The sequence below is a fragment of the Anoplopoma fimbria genome, chromosome 2 (genome assembly GCF_027596085.1).
Source record: "Anoplopoma fimbria isolate UVic2021 breed Golden Eagle Sablefish chromosome 2, Afim_UVic_2022, whole genome shotgun sequence".
NCBI lineage: Eukaryota > Metazoa > Chordata > Actinopteri > Perciformes > Anoplopomatidae > Anoplopoma > Anoplopoma fimbria.
This window is the reverse complement of record NC_072450.1, coordinates 8,140,903-8,160,833: the sequence shown is the minus strand read 5'-3', so window position 1 is coordinate 8,160,833 and position 19,931 is coordinate 8,140,903. Positions and strand designations below refer to the sequence as shown.

The 19,931-nt window shown below is 39.2% G+C and overlaps 1 protein-coding gene across 5 annotated transcripts in view; it reads right to left on the bottom strand.

Moving 5' to 3' along the window:
• Positions 1-9,797: 9,797 nt before the first annotated feature.
• Positions 9,798-19,931, bottom strand: part of LOC129108376 (kinesin-like protein KIF23) — a 12,109-nt gene continuing 1,975 nt past the window's right edge. For 2 of the 5 annotated variants that reach the window (XM_054620167.1, XM_054620174.1), the window contains 20 exons: positions 19,586-19,691; positions 19,206-19,342; positions 18,992-19,104; positions 18,683-18,853; positions 17,890-18,002; positions 17,337-17,458; positions 17,037-17,139; positions 16,828-16,907; positions 16,567-16,686; positions 15,760-15,916; positions 15,471-15,632; positions 15,026-15,192; positions 14,730-14,903; positions 13,518-13,742; positions 12,963-13,286; positions 11,090-11,314; positions 10,796-10,875; positions 10,376-10,436; positions 10,081-10,121; positions 9,798-9,913 (listed from right to left, as the gene is read on the bottom strand). In XM_054620167.1, coding sequence (XP_054476142.1) covers positions 9,898-9,913; positions 10,081-10,121; positions 10,376-10,436; positions 10,796-10,875; positions 11,090-11,314; positions 12,963-13,286; positions 13,518-13,742; positions 14,730-14,903; positions 15,026-15,192; positions 15,471-15,632; positions 15,760-15,916; positions 16,567-16,686; positions 16,828-16,907; positions 17,037-17,139; positions 17,337-17,458; positions 17,890-18,002; positions 18,683-18,853; positions 18,992-19,104; positions 19,206-19,342; positions 19,586-19,691 — 2,697 coding nt within the window. In that variant the 3' untranslated portion in view covers positions 9,798-9,897. The remainder of the gene's footprint in view (positions 9,914-10,080; positions 10,122-10,375; positions 10,437-10,795; positions 10,876-11,089; positions 11,315-12,962; positions 13,287-13,517; positions 13,743-14,729; positions 14,904-15,025; positions 15,193-15,470; positions 15,633-15,759; positions 15,917-16,566; positions 16,687-16,827; positions 16,908-17,036; positions 17,140-17,336; positions 17,459-17,889; positions 18,003-18,682; positions 18,854-18,991; positions 19,105-19,205; positions 19,343-19,585; positions 19,692-19,931) is intronic. The other 3 variants (XM_054620183.1, XM_054620191.1, XM_054620199.1) reach the window with 3 other exon arrangements.

The following is a 19,931-nucleotide window of genomic DNA, read 5'->3' as shown; positions in this document are numbered from 1 at the left end:
ATTCTCTTCATTCAGTGAGCCGCAAGCTAGACGAGGAGAAAGATTGGTAGCGCAAAACCACCCGTGTGAAACTTGTGTAATGTTCATTAAGAGTGACTAAACAACATTCTATCTGATGGGCTATTATTAGATATTTTGTTATAGTTAGCGTACACTTCCTATCTTAATACTGAATATATCGACAATCGGACGGAGCCTCCTTTCCAGCACCTTGGAGTAAACTTTCCCGGGGAGGCTGAGCAGTGTGATACCCCTGTAATTGGAGCACACTCTCCGGTCCCCCTTTTTGAAAATGGGAACCACCACCCCGGTCTGCCACTCCACAGGCACTGTACCCGACTTCCACGCGACAGTGAAGAGACGTGTCAACCAAGACAGCCCAACAATGTCCAGAGCCTTTAGCATCTCCGGTCGAATCTCATCCACTCCTGGCGCTTTGCCGCTGAAGAGCTTTTTAACTACCTCAACGACCTCCGCCAGGCATATGGACGAGACTTCCCCTGAGTCTTCAGACTCTGCCTCTTCCACAGAGAACGTGTTGGTCGGGTTCAGGAGTTCCTCAAAGTGTTCTTTCCACCGCTCGACAATGTCCCCAGTCCGGGTCTGCAGTTCTCCCCACAGCCTGAGAAAAGCCCTGTTTCCCCTTTCTGAGTCGTCTCACGGTTTGCCAGAACTTCCTTGAGGCCATTCGAAAGTCCTTCTCCATGGCCTCGCCGAACTCCTCCCACACCCGGGTTTTGCCTCAGCAACCGCCGCAGCTGCAGCCCTTCTGGCCAACCGGTACCTGCCTGCTGATTCAGGAGACCCCTGGGCCAACCAAGCCCGAAAGGCCTCCTTCTTCAGCTTGACGGCCTCCTTCACCGCTGGTGTCCACCAGCGGGTTCTCGGATTGCCGCCACGACAGGCACCGATCGCCTTCCTCCTAGCAGCAGCTTCCACAATGGAGGATTTGAACATGGCCCACTCGGATTCCATGTCCCCAGCCTCCCCCGGGATGCATGAGAAATTATTCCTGAGGTGGGAGTTGAAGACCTTGCGGACAGGATCCTCAGCCAGACGTTCCCAGTTCACCCTCACTACACGTTTGGGTTTACCGGGTCTGTCCGGCAGCCTCCCCCGCCACCTGATCCAACTCACCACCAGGTGGTGATCAGTCGACAGCTCTGTCCACCAGACAAGACAAATGAAAAAAAATTGCATTAGGAGAGCAAAGCCAAAGTACAGGCAAGATAGAATAAAAGTTACCATATGAGCAATATAACATAATATGAAATATTTTGCACAAGCATGACATGTGCAATTCACTCCTTTGTAGATTGTTAGCTCTCATAATGGTATCGACAAAGAAACTGTGACAATAGCGCTGCACAGCCTCCGGAAATTACAAGAAATAGCTAAACCTGTATTAAATAAAAAAAAGGGGAGGGGGGGGGCATAAGCGGATTTGAGGGAAAGTGTTCACTTATGCAAAATAAAACAGGTTATCAGGTCTATTTGGTGATTCCCTCGCACCCTTAATAAATCAGCTTAAGGTGCGGCCTAACGGCTTCATTCGCCCCACAAAACTCTGCACTGCAATAACATGCGCCAGCGAGCACAGATTAATTTAATAACTCTTTAATATTCTCCGCGAAAAAGAACAGGAGACCAACGAGTCCGGAGCATATGGGGTGGGTGGTTAGGGGGGCTATCTGTGGAATAGGATATTGCTGCAGCAACAGATTGAATATTACATAATGATGTAATTTATATTCCATTCGAAGTGCTGGCTTCCCAGACTGGGGATTCGAACAGAGCTGGGGATTTGTCTGTGATAGAGAGTAATATGGAGGGAAGAAGTATTTCGTGGGCATAGACGGCAGGGAACAAGAACGAAGGTGAGCGGAGAGTGTTACGGTGCAGAGAGAAAAAACGCCCTCAGTATACACTTATGACTTGCAACCTACCATTATGAAACTATACCTCAATACAGGACACACACATACATAATTCAAGATAAAATATGTTGAGCAACAGGATTACTACTTCACTGTTTCTCTGTCAGCAGTTAAGCTTGTTTGCTCCCACCGACCCACATTTTATGACTCAAATAACTACGCAGCAACTAGGGAAAACCATGAATTTCCAAATTTGCTAATTTAATAACCTTTATATTAACAGTAGCAACTTTGTTGGGTCCTCTTGTTGAATGTTTATGTAAAGAATCCTTTTTATAGTTTCATTTGAATCATTTCTAAGGTCTTAAAAATGAAAGAAATTTTGTGCAGCAGAATGTAGTATTTTCTCATTTCCTACTTGGGCAATCATCAAACCACTACACTCATTTTGCTACCCCTTTAAGTGGTCTAGGACCCTGAGGTTGGGAACCACAGTTTAAGCTAAACAAACCAGTTAACAACCCCAAAGATCATTTGAGCACTGCATTGTCTCAAAACTGACAACAGTTGGCTCATTAATTAACATTAAACATTTACATAGTTCACATGGCAACGTAACAGATCACTGTGAGCAGCCCTCCAAGGAAATAATCCTTCCCATTTTGTGCTGAAGATGATAAATATCTTATCATCAAAACAAGGCATATCAAAATAACACGCCTGCATCTGAATCAAGTGTTGAACACATCAGATGGCAAAGTGGTGCAAGGGGTGGAGGTGAAGCTTGGAGAGAATAAACAGAGCTTGCAGACGCTGTAATGAGAATTTGCTCCATTTGGCAGTAGCCTGCAGCAAAGGTCTCCCATCTGTTTCCTATTGGAAGGGAGAGTCAACAGTTTGGAGGAGGAAGGAGGAAAAAAGGGGAATGCACGAATGGATGGACCACAGTGACATCTTGTGGAAGCATATGGTAACACAGTGGAGGATGTGGATGGATGCATGTATTCTTCAGTTTATGTTTAAAAGAATGAAATTGATGAACCAATTAATAAGTGATACAGAAATCATGAATTTATAAAGTTGATTTTAATATTAGCTTAGCGTGTGTTACTTAAAAAAAAGGGCAATTAAAGGGGATCTAACACTTGGGAAGAATCTGCAGGTATTTGTTGAGCGAAGTGAAAGACATATGAATATGTATATGTAAAAGGAAAAGACAGGAAAGAAAAGACAAAAAAAGATAAAAGAACACCATAAATGTAAATGACAGATGTAGAATGTGCTAAAATATTCCTAATGTTTGATGAAATAAATTTGAATCTCATGAAACTCTAATATTTTAATTATCTCAGGACAGAGAATAGTCAGCTTTTGTCCTTGTGTTCGCCTTCTCAAAAGAACATGGGAGTTGCCGACAGTGACAAAAGATTTGTTTGCATATCAAGTGACGGTCGTTTGTGCAGGAAGATTAAACACTAAGGTCAATGTTGAACCTGTAATAGCACTCGACAAAGAATGGCATTACAGTTGTTATTAATGTGTGTGTTTAAACTGGGTACACACACTCATGCTTAGTGTGTGTGTGTGTGTGTGTGTGTGTGTGTGTGTGTGTGTGTGTGTGTGTGTGTGTGTGTGTGTGTGTGTGTGTGTGTGTGTGTGTGTGTGTGTGTGTGTGTGTGTGTGTGTATAAAGGGAGTGTGAGAGGCTTTTAGTAAGATCAACAGGCAAAGCAGGTAAACAGGCTCAATGGTGGCCATCACCTGTGGAGGATGTTATTGCTTTACCTAGCACACAAGCCCTGCCTTTGACTTTCAAACTGTGAAAGCTAAATATTAGGGGATTTTCACAGGTCGCATAAAGAATAATCTCAGCTAGAGTGACACGAACATAAATACTCATGTGTCCGACATGAACTGGCTGCAGTCACGTTGTGTTTTGTTAAGTATCTAGAAGAAGTTTTTATGTGATAAACAGGACAAATTTGTGTGTACTGCTGCTACCGAAGTATAAACACCGTCAAAATAAACAATTTATGGAAAGTTGGAAATGATATAAAACTACCTGACAACAAACTCTGATTTGATGCTCCCTCTATCTAAATCATTAAATGCTCAGCTTTTCAACAAAACAAACAAAACAGCTATTACAGACTGTGACTTCTCATCCTCCAACCACGTGTCCTAAAAATGATATTTACGTTCTAATAGTTTGCAACAAAATTGCAATTTGCAAGAAACTGTTCCCATGACCTACAATTTCCTCTGATGGGGACTCAAGCATGATTTACAGTTTAATGGGGCAAGTCAAAAAAATAAATAAATAAATAACAAAACTCAAAATAATAAGTCAACGGCGACATGAGACAGGACATGTTCTTTTTTTTTGATTTTACCAAAAGCACAATCTTTGCCTACCCTTAACAGAGCAGAGTCTGGTTTATGGTGTCAAAGCCATGCACACTGTATGCCCACCATCCCATCGATTACCTGTCTACTTCTTCTATGTGTTACAACAGTGTAGCACTTTTGCATTATTTATTCATCCAGGACAGTCCCATTGAGATTTTAAATCTCAAATAACAGCAAAAAGTTAAACAAAAAAAAAATCATAAAAAAATATACAATAATCTACTTTTAATAATACTCTTGCCAGTGAATGTAATCCATGCAGCAATTATTTTTCCTACAAAAAGAATAAACGTAATCTTTAGCAAACAAGGTTGCATTTTGCTGTCACTCCTCAAACGCCTTTATTCCTTCCACAATGAATGTGTCCCATTGGCTAAACCCATCTCTGCTAAGTGCAACATTATTGACAGTTGCTACACGTTTGTTTTACTATCATAAATGTGATAAAACTGTGTTGACTTTCACTCACAAGGTAAGGTCTCAGGCAATAGATATGGACCACTGAGGTGAGACCTGAAAATTAAATGGGAGACAAGGGAACCCAGTACGGCTTCAAACCACCATTGTTTACTCTGAACGCTCATGTACACGTACACATTTACACACAACACACACACGGCTGTACAAACACTGTTTGTTGACTTGGGAGGAGACACAGGAGGTAGGTTGAAAGAAGGGGGGAGGTTGTTGTGGAGGAGGGCTATCATATATTGGCGAGACAATGGTCGGGTGTGTAATTTTGAACAACTAGGGGGGTTAAATCAATAGTTTCCCTTGACAACATTTATTTTCAATGGTGCAAAACATGGCCTTTGTTAAAAAATACACATGCAATGGCAACTGATACCGATATCAAACAAACTGGCCACATCTATAGATGATATTACATACACTAAAGACAAAGACAAAAGAAAAAGGCCCTGGTCTGAATGTCCCTTATCAGTTCATAACAATAAAGTGCCTATCAACCACAGCTACCTAATTTACCATTACCATTGTGTTGAAACAAAGCTGAAGCACAATACACAATGATTGACATGCCAGGATCCAAGCAAAATCTTTCGCTCCCTACAAAAGCATTAAGGTCACAAATAACCCTGCATTAAACAACACAAGGGGCTGCATTGGTGTGGTCATGTTGCTACCAGGGGGAAGAAATACAATACTATGAGGCAGGAATTACAAAGGAAAATGATCACAACAACAATCATTGTATCCTGCGTTGCTATGATAGCAAAGTAAACAGCAGAATTATGCCATACACGTTACAAAGTAACCTCCCAGGAATGTGCTCTTGCATCATTGACAGATATCAGTCGGAGCCTTTTGTTATCTGCAACCCCACTGTGCCAAAAGCACATGTTCTCATTGAAGTGACTGAGCAGGCCACGTCTTAGAGAAGTGATATTGTTGTTATACACATGGCCATACAGTATACCGAGCGTGACCAACAACTCAAGCAAATCTGAATGGGACATGTGGTTCAAAATGATGTATTTTGACAATCTAGTTCACAAACAGTCCCTTAAAAAAAAGGTAGTAAAATTGCTTTTAATATTGTACAACCACATGCCATTATGGTTGTATCAAAAAAAAAAAAAAAAGGCCACTGTTTCGTTCATCTCTAAACTTTAAACTGTTATTTGCTGTTTGCTCATGATACAGTGTGATAATAAAAATAGTTCAGCAAGTCAGATGTATATATAGTGCCAGTAAAAACAAAGGCTCTAGAATCAGCATGCATAAGAAATAATAAATGTTACCAGGTCACACTGCATCTCTTCACGTTATACTCACCTTGTCAAAAGGTGGTGCAGGTGTTTTCTGAGGGCCATGTGTTTCAAAACTTTGCTCACTTAGTCTGAAAATAAACAGATAATAATTTCATGTGATTTTATTGTTTCATGAAATTACTGCAGCCTCAGCACATGTAAAAAAAGTAGCGTCAATGTACAAATCTCAGTCATTTGTTTTTATTCTGTGATTTATTCTTTCTTTCAAACGTATTATTTCTTAATAACCTAACTTGACTTTATTTTTTTAAAGATTTTAAAGATTTTTCACACTACCAGCCATCTTGACAGTCGTCAAAGGAGAGCAGGTGCGGACAATTTGCGCAGTAATGAGGGGGGGTTGGAGCTGGATGCTCCGAGGCTGTCTCACCCTGGTAACCTTAGTCAAGGAACCTCATTTGGGGCCCCACTGTAAATGTAGTTTTCTGTTGAATTCAAGTGAAACTTTCTCTTACTAAACAAACTTAACTTTGAGTTAATATTGTATTTTTTTTGTCAAATAATAGTTAAAATATTACAAACTGATGGTCATAACATAACAGTGTCCTTAAATTACCCAAGATATTCCAGTGTTTCTGTGTTTGAAGACTAGCAAATAAAACAAAGCCAGTCACAACATCTCCTCATTACTGTAAACTTACAGTACAATTAGTTTTTCCAAAGAAGTGTATAAAAAGTAATGCAGGAGTGAAGAGTTGTGGTGCACAATGCACAATGATGTGTGTCCTATTGAATCCCAACGGATGTCTTTCTGTCCTACAAGCAGATAGCCCACCATGTTATTAAAGTCAACTTGCTATTTTTTTCCACTGGTGTGACAGAAAGTCTACATGAACCAAAATGCCAACCAGGTAACACACATACATCCCAAGTTTTATCATTTTTTTTAATAACGTAATGCACATTTAGCTTCCCACACCACAACCTTTATTTGCTTGTATTGCCTCCTTTTTAAAAAACTTGTACATCAACACGTCTTTGTGTGTGTACGGGCCAAGATAACCACCCACACACTGTGTATCCACATCATATTTGTGTGACACCGTACAGAAAAATACCCTGAAAGTAAAAGCCTTCAACATCAAATAAAGCATTTTGTAATCTTTAACTTTCACACTATGCAGTACACAAAAAGGTGACCGGTTTAATACAATGTACCAAAGCAAACACAAAGCCTGAGACGGATAAGAGCCCTGTTTAAGTAGCCATTAGCGAGTGTTTGAGTTAAAGAAGCCATTTAGTAAAGCAGCGCTGTCATGTGGTATTTGCTCCGACACTGCTTAAAGGCTGGCTAGTTAAACACGCAGGGGAGGAAAGGTCAATATTTTCGCATGCAAGCTTGGAGACACAGGAGTTGAAATTGGCCGATAGCTTTTTCCCACATTCTTACCACTTCTAACTGGTGCTCTAACTGGTTGGGGCACATGACAGGACGGACACCCTGAGGTCAACAGAACAACAGATCAACACAGGAAGAGGCTGACTTATAATTGGCTATTTTAATCTGCGAATTTAGCCCTAAAGAAATTGCCAAAATTCAAAAAAGGAAAAGCAGGCAGTCTGTATGACTTTGTGTTCAGTGGCTTCTAAAAAGAGAAAATCGCCTCATATTTGATCAACCACTTCCTCTAACCTCATTGCCTTCCATAGTCAATTTGCCAAGTGCACATTGCACATTACCACGCACACACTTTTCAGCTTAATTTGCTGTGAGCTGAAATTTCAATCTGAGGGAGTCATTAATGACAGCTCGTCATCCAGGCAGAAAAAGCAGTTCAGCAAATATGTGAGCTCATCATCCTGGTTGTCCAGGCGTTCACTGTGAAATGATACGAACGACGCAGCAGGGCATCCTGGGAAGCACAAAGCTGTCCATTAATGGATGGATGACTTTCAAACTCATTGTGTTATTGGGTCATTTCAGGCCTGGAAAGTAACTTGTAGAAAGATATTTTTTTTCCCCATTCACAATAAATATCAAACAGATTAAACATTAAGAGGCTACAACTCAAATAGCTAAAGTATTTGAAGCAAATCTAAATGATTGTTTAGAAAAATGTGCTTCCTAAAGGTATCTACTTCCACCTGCTGTTCACATTATAAACTACAACTCTTCTGTCCCCTCTGCGTGACCTAAATGTGGATTTGACATATTGAAGCTAATAAATGTACTGCATACATGCTGTATTGTTCCTTTCAGCACAATATATAATATATTTACCTTCAACAAATAAACTGTGGAATGGGAAAATTTTGCTCAGAGATACTTTGGTGGCAAAGTATAATCAAATGACTTGTTTCTATCAGAAAAGGTCAGACAAAAAGCATAAAAATGAGTACAGCACAGTGACCGGCATAAATGTGAATTTGTGAAACCAAGACATAAACAAAGCAACACAGAAATACAATTAGAAGGGAATAAGATAAAATAATTGGTTCTGCTCTGTAAAGACTTTTATTGTTCAGCATCATCATTGTATTGGATGGAGGATGACACACAATGTCATCCAAAATCTGTTCCCAACACCGACATCCAAGGAAGCATATGAAACATGTTGGTGGAATTTCACAGGACCAGTATAAGCAGAGCATCCAGTCGACAGGTAGTACATGCTTCTACCTGGATGTGTAGTTTGGATTGACACCTGTTGACAGGCCGAATAAATGTGTTTGACCTCTAGTTTTCAGTTCAGGCTCCTTTTACAAAATTGCTGACAGGAAATCCCTTTGCGCTTCATATTAATTCAACAGTATACATTTCCAGAATAACATGGCTGCTTTTCAGGTCTTCATGCTATTCAATATCCTCTGAATCGGGATCCTACAATCTAAAGAATGTATTTTTCCATTTAGTCAAAGTAAAGCAGATACTCAACAAAACAGTCTAAATACACACAACGCCTTGTTTTCTTCTGCTATGATCAAACATGGAGAACCTTCCAATACCAATACTTAACTTACAGCTGCTTCAACATTAAGATTAACTGCAACAAACTGCCATAGCTTGGTAAAAATAAATAAAAAGATGTCTTTTGGACATGTTGGAGACTTTAAACCCTGAACAACTCTTCATGACTTGAGAAATCATTTCGGCGACAGTTGGTGTTTGAATACATTTAATGCCAGCAGAAAGGGTAGTGTGTGTTACACATCTCAGGAGGAGCTGTTTCAATACACAGAAGCAAAACACTCCATGATATATTTACAGTTAGTCCGAGATTGCTTTTTTTTTTTTAGCAAAAACCTACTTAACAGCTTTATATTTACAGGTCTGCACATTGTAATGCTAAAACAACTGTGTTCTGTGCTCTATTTTTTGTAATCAGCCATATGCTTAGTGTAATGAGTAACTCCTAAAAAATGCAAGCAATAACGCTATAAATTAAAAAAATAGACATTTTCTATTGTTCAAAAACTCAAATATTCTAGTCTTTGGGTAGCGGTAAAAAGGAGGTGAAAATTTTATGTAAGAAAGCATTACATGTATCATGGGATATTCATATTGGGCTACTCATCATGTCCATGTCTTTAAGAAGTTATCACTCTAGCATTAAAAATCTAAAAAAATATTAATCCAGCATATTGCAATTACAATTGACACATTCTAGATTAATGAACCAATGTTATTGTGGCTATGATTAAATTAGAATTGCACCCTAATATTTGTAATAAAATCAGTCATATTTTAGAAAAATGCTCAGACTCTAAAAAAAAAAAAAAAAAAAAAAAAAAAAGCATAGCTTCACATGGCGGTCCCTTCACTGTTCCGATAGTCCGTTGTTTTCAAGAAGAAAAAAGTTATTTCATATTTGCAGCAATTTAAGGCTTTCTGCGTCTGGAAGAAAGAAAGGAAGGAAGAAAAAAGTACAAACTTTAATAAACCTGATTTTAAATCCAAAATATAAACACAAGCAAACACACACACATATATAATGTCACCTATTTGTATAAAAGCTTTCAAAAAAACACAACACATAAACACACACAAGCTTATTTGCTTACTTTTGATACCCAAAGCCTGAACTTGTGCTCGCCACTGGAGCCTAATGGGAGGGAAAAAGTTGGAAAAAGGTTTACACATAAAATGGGATACGCACATGAATCAAATAATTCAACTTGTATATTAAAAAAAAAGAGGACTTTTAATTGAAAAATAACTGTCCAAAGGCCCTAATCATTGATACCAGAGGACTTGTAAAATATTTTAAAGTAAATATTAATACACTTAACAACAAGAAAGTACTAGTAGGTTAATGGTTATTTCATATTTTTTTTGTTTAATTTATTAGGAGCTTACCCTGTTTTCTATGTCCTCAATTTGAGCTGCTCCTTCTCCAGACCCTGAGCGCCTCTTGCGACTGAAACAAAAAAACATATAAACTTGAGCTTTTTTTGCAATTGATTCACAATAGAAGTAATCAGAAGTTGTTGACTGAAACAAAAAAACATATAAACTTGAGCTTTTTTTGCAATTGATTCACAATAGAAGTTTCTGTAAAATGTGTCTGAAGTTCCCTAACATGAACTTAATGACATTTTGCCTGCTCAGTATCAGCATTCGTTAACAAAATGCATAAATATAGGTCGGTTACAGATGATTTGACTTGTAATGACATGATGGTGCCAAATGTATAAAAACTAGGGTTATAGCAAGTAACTGACAGTATTAACAGCTGTTTTATGTTACTGCATCATTGTGTAGTACTTTATATTTTACCTTGAGCACTCTTGTTTTAGTGTCTCAATGTCAGTGAACTGCACAGCCTGTCCTCCGCCTCTGGTCCTAAAAACGTTGCCCTGAGGAAGTTAAAAAACAAAAGAAAAACTCACAAATGTCCAGAGGAGAAAACAAGAAAAAAAAAAACACACTCACAAAAAAGAAAATAGCCGCTGCCGAGTAAAATACAAAACAGGACGTCAATGTGAAATCAAACTCAATGTGATTAAGTCAAAGTCATGCAAAAATTTTAAATAATCAGAAGTCTCAAATTAGGAAACCATGTGATTTTACCTTGATCAATTTGGTCTCGATCTCCCCGTCTGAGTCAAGCTCTTGATGCCTTAGCATATACTTGTGGCATTTGGACAGAGCTTTCTCATTCGGGGTCGACACCTTGATTGCATTGGGTAAGATTGGCTGCATGACAGTGTCTAGGTCCAAATTAGAAGTTGGTTTGTGGTCTACCCATTTCTCCCCACCCGCAGAGTGTGAGCGCCTGTGGATTGGAGGGGCAGTCTGGTGATCCCAGCGTGAGAGAAACAAACCAGGAAGTTAATCACATGTGACACCAGCGGGGACCATTTAAAGTTTGTTGGGGGTTAGTAGTGAAGGTTCGATCGTTAGAGGGTGTTAGCTTGTGTTGAAATACATGTAGCACTGGAAGTCCAAGAGGGACAGCACATGTCCCACTACAGAGGTTTTAATATTCATTTATGAGGGCGTAAGTATTTTCACAGTTAAATCTCACCCCAAACAATAATCTGGCCTTCCAGCAATACATATTTTCATCAGGTAACTAAAAGCAAACAGTCCAGTAGAGTGAATTAGAATCAACATGCAAAGCAGCGCAAAACGTAGTGAGGATATGGGTTTAGCAATTAAGAATACATGCAAACAAAATATGTATGATGTGGTTTACAGGATTTAGTCGAAAAACACAGTGGTGACAACTTTTTGTTAAAAAAAAAGGGCAACTAAGTCTAAGACCAATTCAGTTTTGGCCCCGACATCGTGTGCAGGTCAATAAGGAACTTTACTATTACTTTGTAAGGAAGAGTTTATTTCTACATAGTAGAAGTCAGCCAAATAATCAGTCTGAAAATTTAGTTCCACTTCATTAATTATTAATTATTTCAATCGCTGAAATATGTTGGCAGCAATTTAAAAGTCTGGAACCAGGCTCTGGTAAAATATTATTTGGAAATACAAAAATCAAAAGGCCTGACTCAGACCTCGACCAAAAGACCAAACAGCTACACATGTGCATATTTTGTAAGAAGCCAAATATCTCCGTATAAAACTGCAGGTTTGAATTTGTTGGTTTGGTCCACATGTGTACAGTCATACCATTTCCAACTGTGGTCCATAAAGTCAAGTACAGGTTGTGGCTCATTTGTACACGTGGGAACCGAAAACCCAGCAATAAATCTTTCAACTGGATGAAGACATGAAAGTGAGCACGCGATGGAAACTAGATGGACAGATTGTTTGGATTTTAGCAATTGTTAAAAGTGGGACACTCAAGATGTTTGTGCAAACCGAGTACGCTGAAAAGCATCAGGGTTGAGTGCCACATTAAATCACTCCATACAGAGACTAACAAAGCTCCAACATTGAGTGGAATGATGTTTTAGGTTTGATGTTCTTTTCCCTTACCCATTTCTGATCTAATTTCTATGAATATCTGATAAATAAACATGCAACTTTTTCCATCAATCTTTTAAAATGTGTAATACTGCTACGTGACAGCGTATGCATGTTGTTTTTTTTGTGTGGTGATCGTCCATTTGTCATTTTAAGTGCTGCTACTGAATGTGTTTGAGTACATGTGATGATACAGTGCAAGGAGAAAGCTATTCTAGAGAGCGTTTGGCAACAAGCAACAGAAAGCACTACAAACACGATAGAACTACTGCTACTACGCAGGCTTTAGATGCAGGTCAAGACGATTTACTAGCATGACATCAGTGTGACTTATGGTCTGGATAAGAGAAACACCAGCCTACACTGATGCAGCGCTTCTACTTGATGCATTTCTAAACAAGCAGACATCTACTGATGCCAATACGGGAGCAGCTCTACACTAAGGCTTGAACTACGGGCTTGCAGAGAATAAAACCAAACACATCCTTAAGGACATCTAGGTTCTATAACACACACTAACCCTTGTGCCTGCCTCTAGGTCTAGCCCATAGACGAGATTGATGGCAGGGGCATCGGTCTCTGTGGCCCAGCGCTGGCCTCTCCTGCGACCCACGCTGCTGCTGCCGTGGCAGTGGGCGGGAGTCCGGCTCCTGTGCCCAGGGTGCCTAGCTTGGCCGCTTGAGTCTACGGGGAACTTGTGCTCCCAATCAGAGATGCAGGAGGCTACTGAGGGATAGGCTGAGGAGGTGTCGGAGGAGGAGGAGGAGGAGGAGGTGTCGGGGTAAGCGTCCTGAACTGCCCTAACATTGACTCGATTTTGGTGAGAGGGAGTTTGGTTGAAGTCCTGAAAAGTGATGAGGGAACGGGGCCAAGCATTTGTGGATGTTAGGGGCTCCAGAAGAACACAAATATAAACAGCAGGGTGACATAGAAAAGATGATGCTGTGCTCAGTAAGCATATAAATATTTTACAACAATCACAGTAATAATTAGTGGCATGCAGAATTTCCAGATTAAATAAAGTTTCCCAAGAGAATGTTGATGGAAGAGGTACACAACAGAGTAAATAACTCACATGAAGCGGCGATGGCGATGCAGACCTCTTCTGGCCCATGTTGTGATCTCTCTCCCTTGAGGGCCTCTCTGGTTTCTCCGGACGTTCAGTGGGGAACCCACCGTCGCAGCCGGTGCTGCTGCTGCTGCTGCTCTCCGTCACTATGGCCTTCAGCTGCTTCAACTTCTCATCCTTCACCCACAACTTGTTCTGCATCTCAAGCTGCTTGGCGTTCACTCGCCTCTCCTGATTAGAAAACACCAGAGGGAAACAATAGAAAGAACAGTCTCATCATCTAATCCTATGTGACAGAAATTCTCGGGGAGGTATTGTGGCTCACATTTCTTGTTTTTAAATTAATATTACGTTTAATTTTTACCAGCCACAAAGTTCTTGCACCGCAAATAGTCAATGAGTTTTACCTAATGAAGGTTTGAGGCATTGTGATAGACAATATATGGGATTTCTTTTAATTTCCAAGTTGACTTCTACTAAAATCTGTCACAGCTTTTTTGTTTAAGTTGTATTGTATTATTGTATTGTGCTACTTTTATTTTCTGGTAATATATGATACATCAGTGGACAGCAATTCTTTTTTTTTTTATACATATTGTTATGGATTAATTAGTGTCTACAAAAAAACCCAATTACAAACAAGTATATAATAAATTAATGTATTCTTTATTGTAGGAACAATAAAGGCTCTCTAAATATTGCTGTTATAGTAGAAAAATTTACTTTAGATCTAAAATATGTTTTGAATTTTCTTCTTCACATTTGTAAGATGTGTATTTGTTATCGATCTGTATAGGTCACAAAAATATATAATCATCAAAGAAGGGTAACCCTGCAATGTGCTGCTGCATTTACTTGTTTGAGCAGTGATTGCATGTCACACAAGGCTACTAATGTATGAAACATGCAGCTCCATGGATATAAATCATTGTTAAGTACAGTACCAGTCAAAAGTTTGGACACACCTTCTCATTCAATGGTTTTTCATTATTTTAATTTTTTTCTACATTGTAGATTAATATTGAAGACATCCAAACTATGAAGGAACACATATGGAATTATGTGGTAAACAAACAAATGCTCAACAAACCAGAATATGTTTTATATTTTAAAGTAGTTGAATGAGAAGGGGTGTCCAAACTTTTGACTGGTACTGTATGTGCAAGCCTTCAATGTACAAACCCCAAAAATAGTAGGGGTACTGTCAATTCCACTTACACACTCCTTCTCCCACTTGTGTTTGGTGTCGGTCACCATGCCATGCATGCGCTGCTCCATGCGCTTCCTGTCCGTCTGCTCTCTCTGTAGCCGCTGCTCCCTCGTCTCCAGCTCATGCCGAAGGGAACGCTTGTCCTGCTCGTACATGTCCGTTGTCTTCTGCAGGATATCGACCTGAGGATGAGGAGGACAAGCAGTGTGAAGGGGAAAAATAAGTAATACAAGCTTCTTCAGAACAATGTTGCAAACCAAATGAAATGAGAAGAATAAGAGAGCTTTCTTAGTCGGGGCATCACCTTGTATTCCAGCGTTTTGGATTTTTTCTCTAATCGTTCTAGCTCCGCCTTCTGGCTGATGATGACTTTGTCTTTCTCGCTCAGTTTGTTCCGTTGATCATGGATGAACGTCTCCTTTGCATTGAACTGACCGTCAAACTGCTGAAACATGGACTTCAGTGTATTTGCTGTGGGAGAAAACAATTTAATGTAAGCTGTTGAGTTACAATATTGCCCTTTCAAAAAACATAAAAAATATACTTAGGGACCAGAGAAACGTCCTATTCTAATTCAGTGACTATCTAGAGTAGAAAGACATCTATCACTGTTGTCACCAGAGTTTGAATTAATGGTGCCTTCAAAAAATGACCCATGTATCATTGCTGAACTTAATAAATTCATTCATTCATTGCAGCCAAAAAATAAGTAGGTTCTCTATAATGCGGCTTAGAAGATGGACCAATACCAGTTTTGTCGAACTCCTCTGCCATCATCCGACGGACACGATGCCTCCTTTCCAGGACTTCAATCAGGCGGGGTAACGACTGATCGTCAGCTGGGTCCACCAGCTCAAAATTAGGCAGGGCTGGAAGGCTTTCCATGAGCTGATTCAGGAGACCTGGGTCATCTAAAAAGAACAAGGAATGGAAAAGTTTGTGTTTGTAGTTTTGTTACATTTCCCAAACACACATCTGACATGTAAGAATATGATATGAGAACAAAGAGCGAGCAGTACAGATTTGAGGGTCATTTACCGGCGTTACTTGGGCCTCGTTCTTCCTGGCGACGTGACATCTCATCTTTGAAGACGCGGTTTCTGTGTCTGCGTCCTGCAGTAAGGCCACAGATCGGCCGGTCGATCGGCCGCGCCACCTCCACCTCCTGGGTCATCTCTGCAAAACGCATCACCAGCTGCAGCACATACAACAAGAATACCATTAGAAAAAAACACTCCCTACTTTCCCAAATTTGCCGGTCACTATTAGGCAAAGCAGCAAAACCAGGTAGGGCTTGGCAAAAAGGAGAAAATCAAATATCCCAATATATTTTTACCAAGTACCGCCATAACGATTTTGGCTCAGTATTGTAGGGATGACTCTGGTGCTTTCACAACAAAATATACACAATGATATTTTTGAATAAATATTCATCAGTAATGTGGAAACACTGACTAGGTAAATAAAAAAGGCAAATAAAAGAAAAGCTAGAACGGTTTTGTAAGTTGAGAATATTACATCACTTTACTACAATGCAGGCTTTAAAACCAGGAAAAGATTACACGTATGCCATATTATGATATCAAATATCTAAAACGATATCAGGTCTCATTTCTCCATATAGAAATACTATTGATATATAGCCTAACACTAAAGCCATGGAGTATATGTCTAATTATTTTGGAAAATTTCCATTGTGGTTTGAAAGCAAACTAGCCAACAGTCGCCTTGACAGATAAGCGTTGCGAAGGATTAGCTGATTTTTCTTCTGGGAAAGCAATTGAGATTACAGAGACAAGATTTTACATTCAAACTATTCTGCAACACAGAAAAACAATGTCTTACCATAGTTTCGTCATAATCATCAGCCTTTGGGTTGACACACACAATCATCCTGACTTTTCCTTCTCCGTCAAAGTAGTTTTTAAACAGATGTGTGACTTTAGAGTCCCTGTATGGCACCATCTAGAAGAAAATAAAGGCTATGTGAAACTGCACCGACCGGAAAATTACCAATAATAAAAAACTAATTATTACTGTTCATAGAAATAAACAAGCAACAAATAAAATGATGATACTGCGATGAACGGATGATAAAATACAAACCTTATTAGTTCCACACATCTGGTTTTCACGCAGGACTTCCATACATGTGCGCAGTGTCATCAAGGACTGGTTGATGTTACCTGTAAATAAGACATTATCAGACACGTGTTGTGCTTGAACAAATATTAAATACACTGAAAATCGTCAAATACACAGAAAACACCTTTGGTTTATTTTAGACAGAAACCTTCAGCATAAAATGAACTGACCAGCTTCTCTGAGACGGCTTCCCTCTGCTCTGGTTCTGCTGGTGCGCTCACTGCCAGCCAGGTCAACCAGACACAGCTGGCTCACATTCACCTGGTTTTTGTCCTGCAATTTAATAACAGGCTGTTAGCGTCGCTGGAATCCTTTGTTAAAAAACATGATGCGTTTATATTTGTTCTTCTTTGTGTCACAGAAAAAAACCCACAAACGATTCATTGCCTATCTTTGAATAAACATTCATCATAGAAACAAACTAATTACATATTTCCACATAAATAAAAGTAATGCAAGCTGCAGGTCACCTGTAGAATGTGGTCCCCATCAGCATCAAGTGGTGCCTGGGCCAACTTCACTGTGAACACGCTGTGTGAGCGACTGGATTCACGGTTAAGTTCAGTGTTGGCTATCCTCCTTTTCTTTTGTCCTGGAGGCCCAGAAGAGCATTATTAATACAGTGTCTGACATTAACAACAACAAAAACAGTAACAATAAAAAGGTAAAATTGTCACTTCATAAAGTCAACTGATATATTGCTTTGTCCAATTCTGATATCGGTCACTGGAAGCATTATCTCAAAACTTCCGTGCAACATTGTAAGAAAAAAATGTCAAGGCTGCCTCCTTATATTACATACAGAGGTTTAGTAAAACTCTTTCATAATCATTCAACTAAAAATATTCTGATTGTTTATATGATGAAATACACAAAAGTTAAGAATAAAAAACATTTAAATTAAGTTTAAAAGCTAACAAGTGCCAAACTTTGTCATTTAAATTGCTCTGCACAAACATACTAACATGAAATACATAAAATATAATACAAAGCAACTATAAGAGAGTAATTATTACAACTCACCCTTCCAAAAGACTTCAAAAGCCTCCTCGGTTGATTTGACCTCAACTTCTGTGCAGCCGGCCACGTACATGTTATGATTCTGATCTTCTCGGAGGATCTTGGATTGAGGTGGTCTGAAACAAGTTGACAAGAATAAATGTAATGTAACACAATGTTGTGCGGCTTTACTAAGACAAGCAGCAAACGCTTAAATGACAAATAGTTAAGGGGGTACAGACACATGCACGCTGGGTTTAAGCCATTCAGGTTAAGAGTCTTCACACTAACAGCAAACAGCAGACCAATCCTTGAAGCCAACAAATGACACAAAAGCTACACGTATATTATTTACTCTGGATTAATGGGATGGAAATGCACTGATGACGTATTCGACAGCAGCTACAGCCAAGTTACGGCTACGACAAAAGCTGTGTAATGTACTTTCACTGGCCACATACATTAACTCATTGTTCCGTAGAGGTGTGCTTCCATCGAGCCACCTAACAAAAACATGATTTTTTTAAAGTGCATCTTTTCAACACAAAAAAAGTGTCTCAATCAGCGCATACATGAATGACAGTCAAAGTGGTTTGCATGTAGAACTACTAGATAAAACATTTACAGATCACACTTCTTGCGTGGGTGCATGATGCAGCAGTGTTCCCCTATATTCATTTACTGCAGAGCCAACTCATATAAGAAATGCACCAAAAATAAACCTGGTTACAAATATGCATCAAACAGACAGTCCTTTAAAATGAAATTGTGTTTTAAAAAAAAAAAGGAAACACTGGTTTTAAATGCTGTCTCTTACTTTGGTCTGATTGGGTCAAAGGGAGCATCTTCGAGGAGATCATAGATATAGTTGTTGTAGATCTCAATGTAGGACACAAAAACGCTGTAACAACAGTCTTCATCCACATTCTCAGATTTGCACGCCTCCTCTGAGTTGATCATATCCGCGAACTCTGGGTCAGCCTTCTGTCTGAAAAAACAAACCAGAGAAAAGCAACCTCATTAAACAGCAGAGAACACGCACCTTGAATTCAGTTTCCTCAAATTGTATCAGTACTTGTCACACAATTAATAGTTTTAAAAGTGAAATAAAGCTACTCATAGTTACCTGGAGGATGGCGTTTTGGGCACAGACTGCTGACTGTCTCGCTTCTGTCTCTCCAGGAGAGCATCAACTTGACCTTGGACCTCCATCCCATTTTTGTCATCTGGTTTAAACACCTGAAGAAGATATTTTTTTTTAATGTCCCTCCCTTCTCCAAAAAATGTAATCTTTTTTTTAGAGACCAAATACAAAAAACATCAAAGAATAAAAGTCTTACAAATCGTTTGGCCTGAAAGGGGCCGATGGTGTTGAAGAGCATGTCTAGACAGCGGGGGAGGAGTCCACCTTCCCCAGGTGAGCCGGTCATGGTGAAGGTCTTACCACTTCCAGTAACACCATACGTAAACAGCAGACCTATGAATATAGAATATATATTCACACATTACACATTATAACCACTTTTCACACAGATGATTAGGGATGATGTTGACAATGGCAGTGTCAATGAGGGCTGGCAGGTTGGGAGTGGGAAGGCCAATTATTCTAGAAGATATTTTAGTGATTTTTACTGCAGCGAATACAAAATCAAAGGATGAGATTCTGCACAGTCCACAAAGTACATTTCATGCCTAAAAAAAAAAAATGAAATTCCCTTACCATTTTTACAATGAATGAGGTCCTCTATCAGAGGCTTGGCAACATCCTCAAACAGCTCCATTTGAGTGGTATTAATACCAAATACTTTTTTAAATGAGTACTGTGTCTAAAGGATAAACAGAAACAAAACATACATGTAAATCATTATTGTAATATACCAGTTAGTGTCCAAGAAAGGTCTCTACTAAACCACATAGATCTTTTTTTTGTTAAGTATGACATAGTGATTTATTTTCTTCATGAAATAACGAAACAATTATCCAACCAAATCACTGACTAAGTAAAACTAGTAGGATCATTTGACAAGATAAACTAAGAACACAGCAGATATATTTTAAGGTCAACT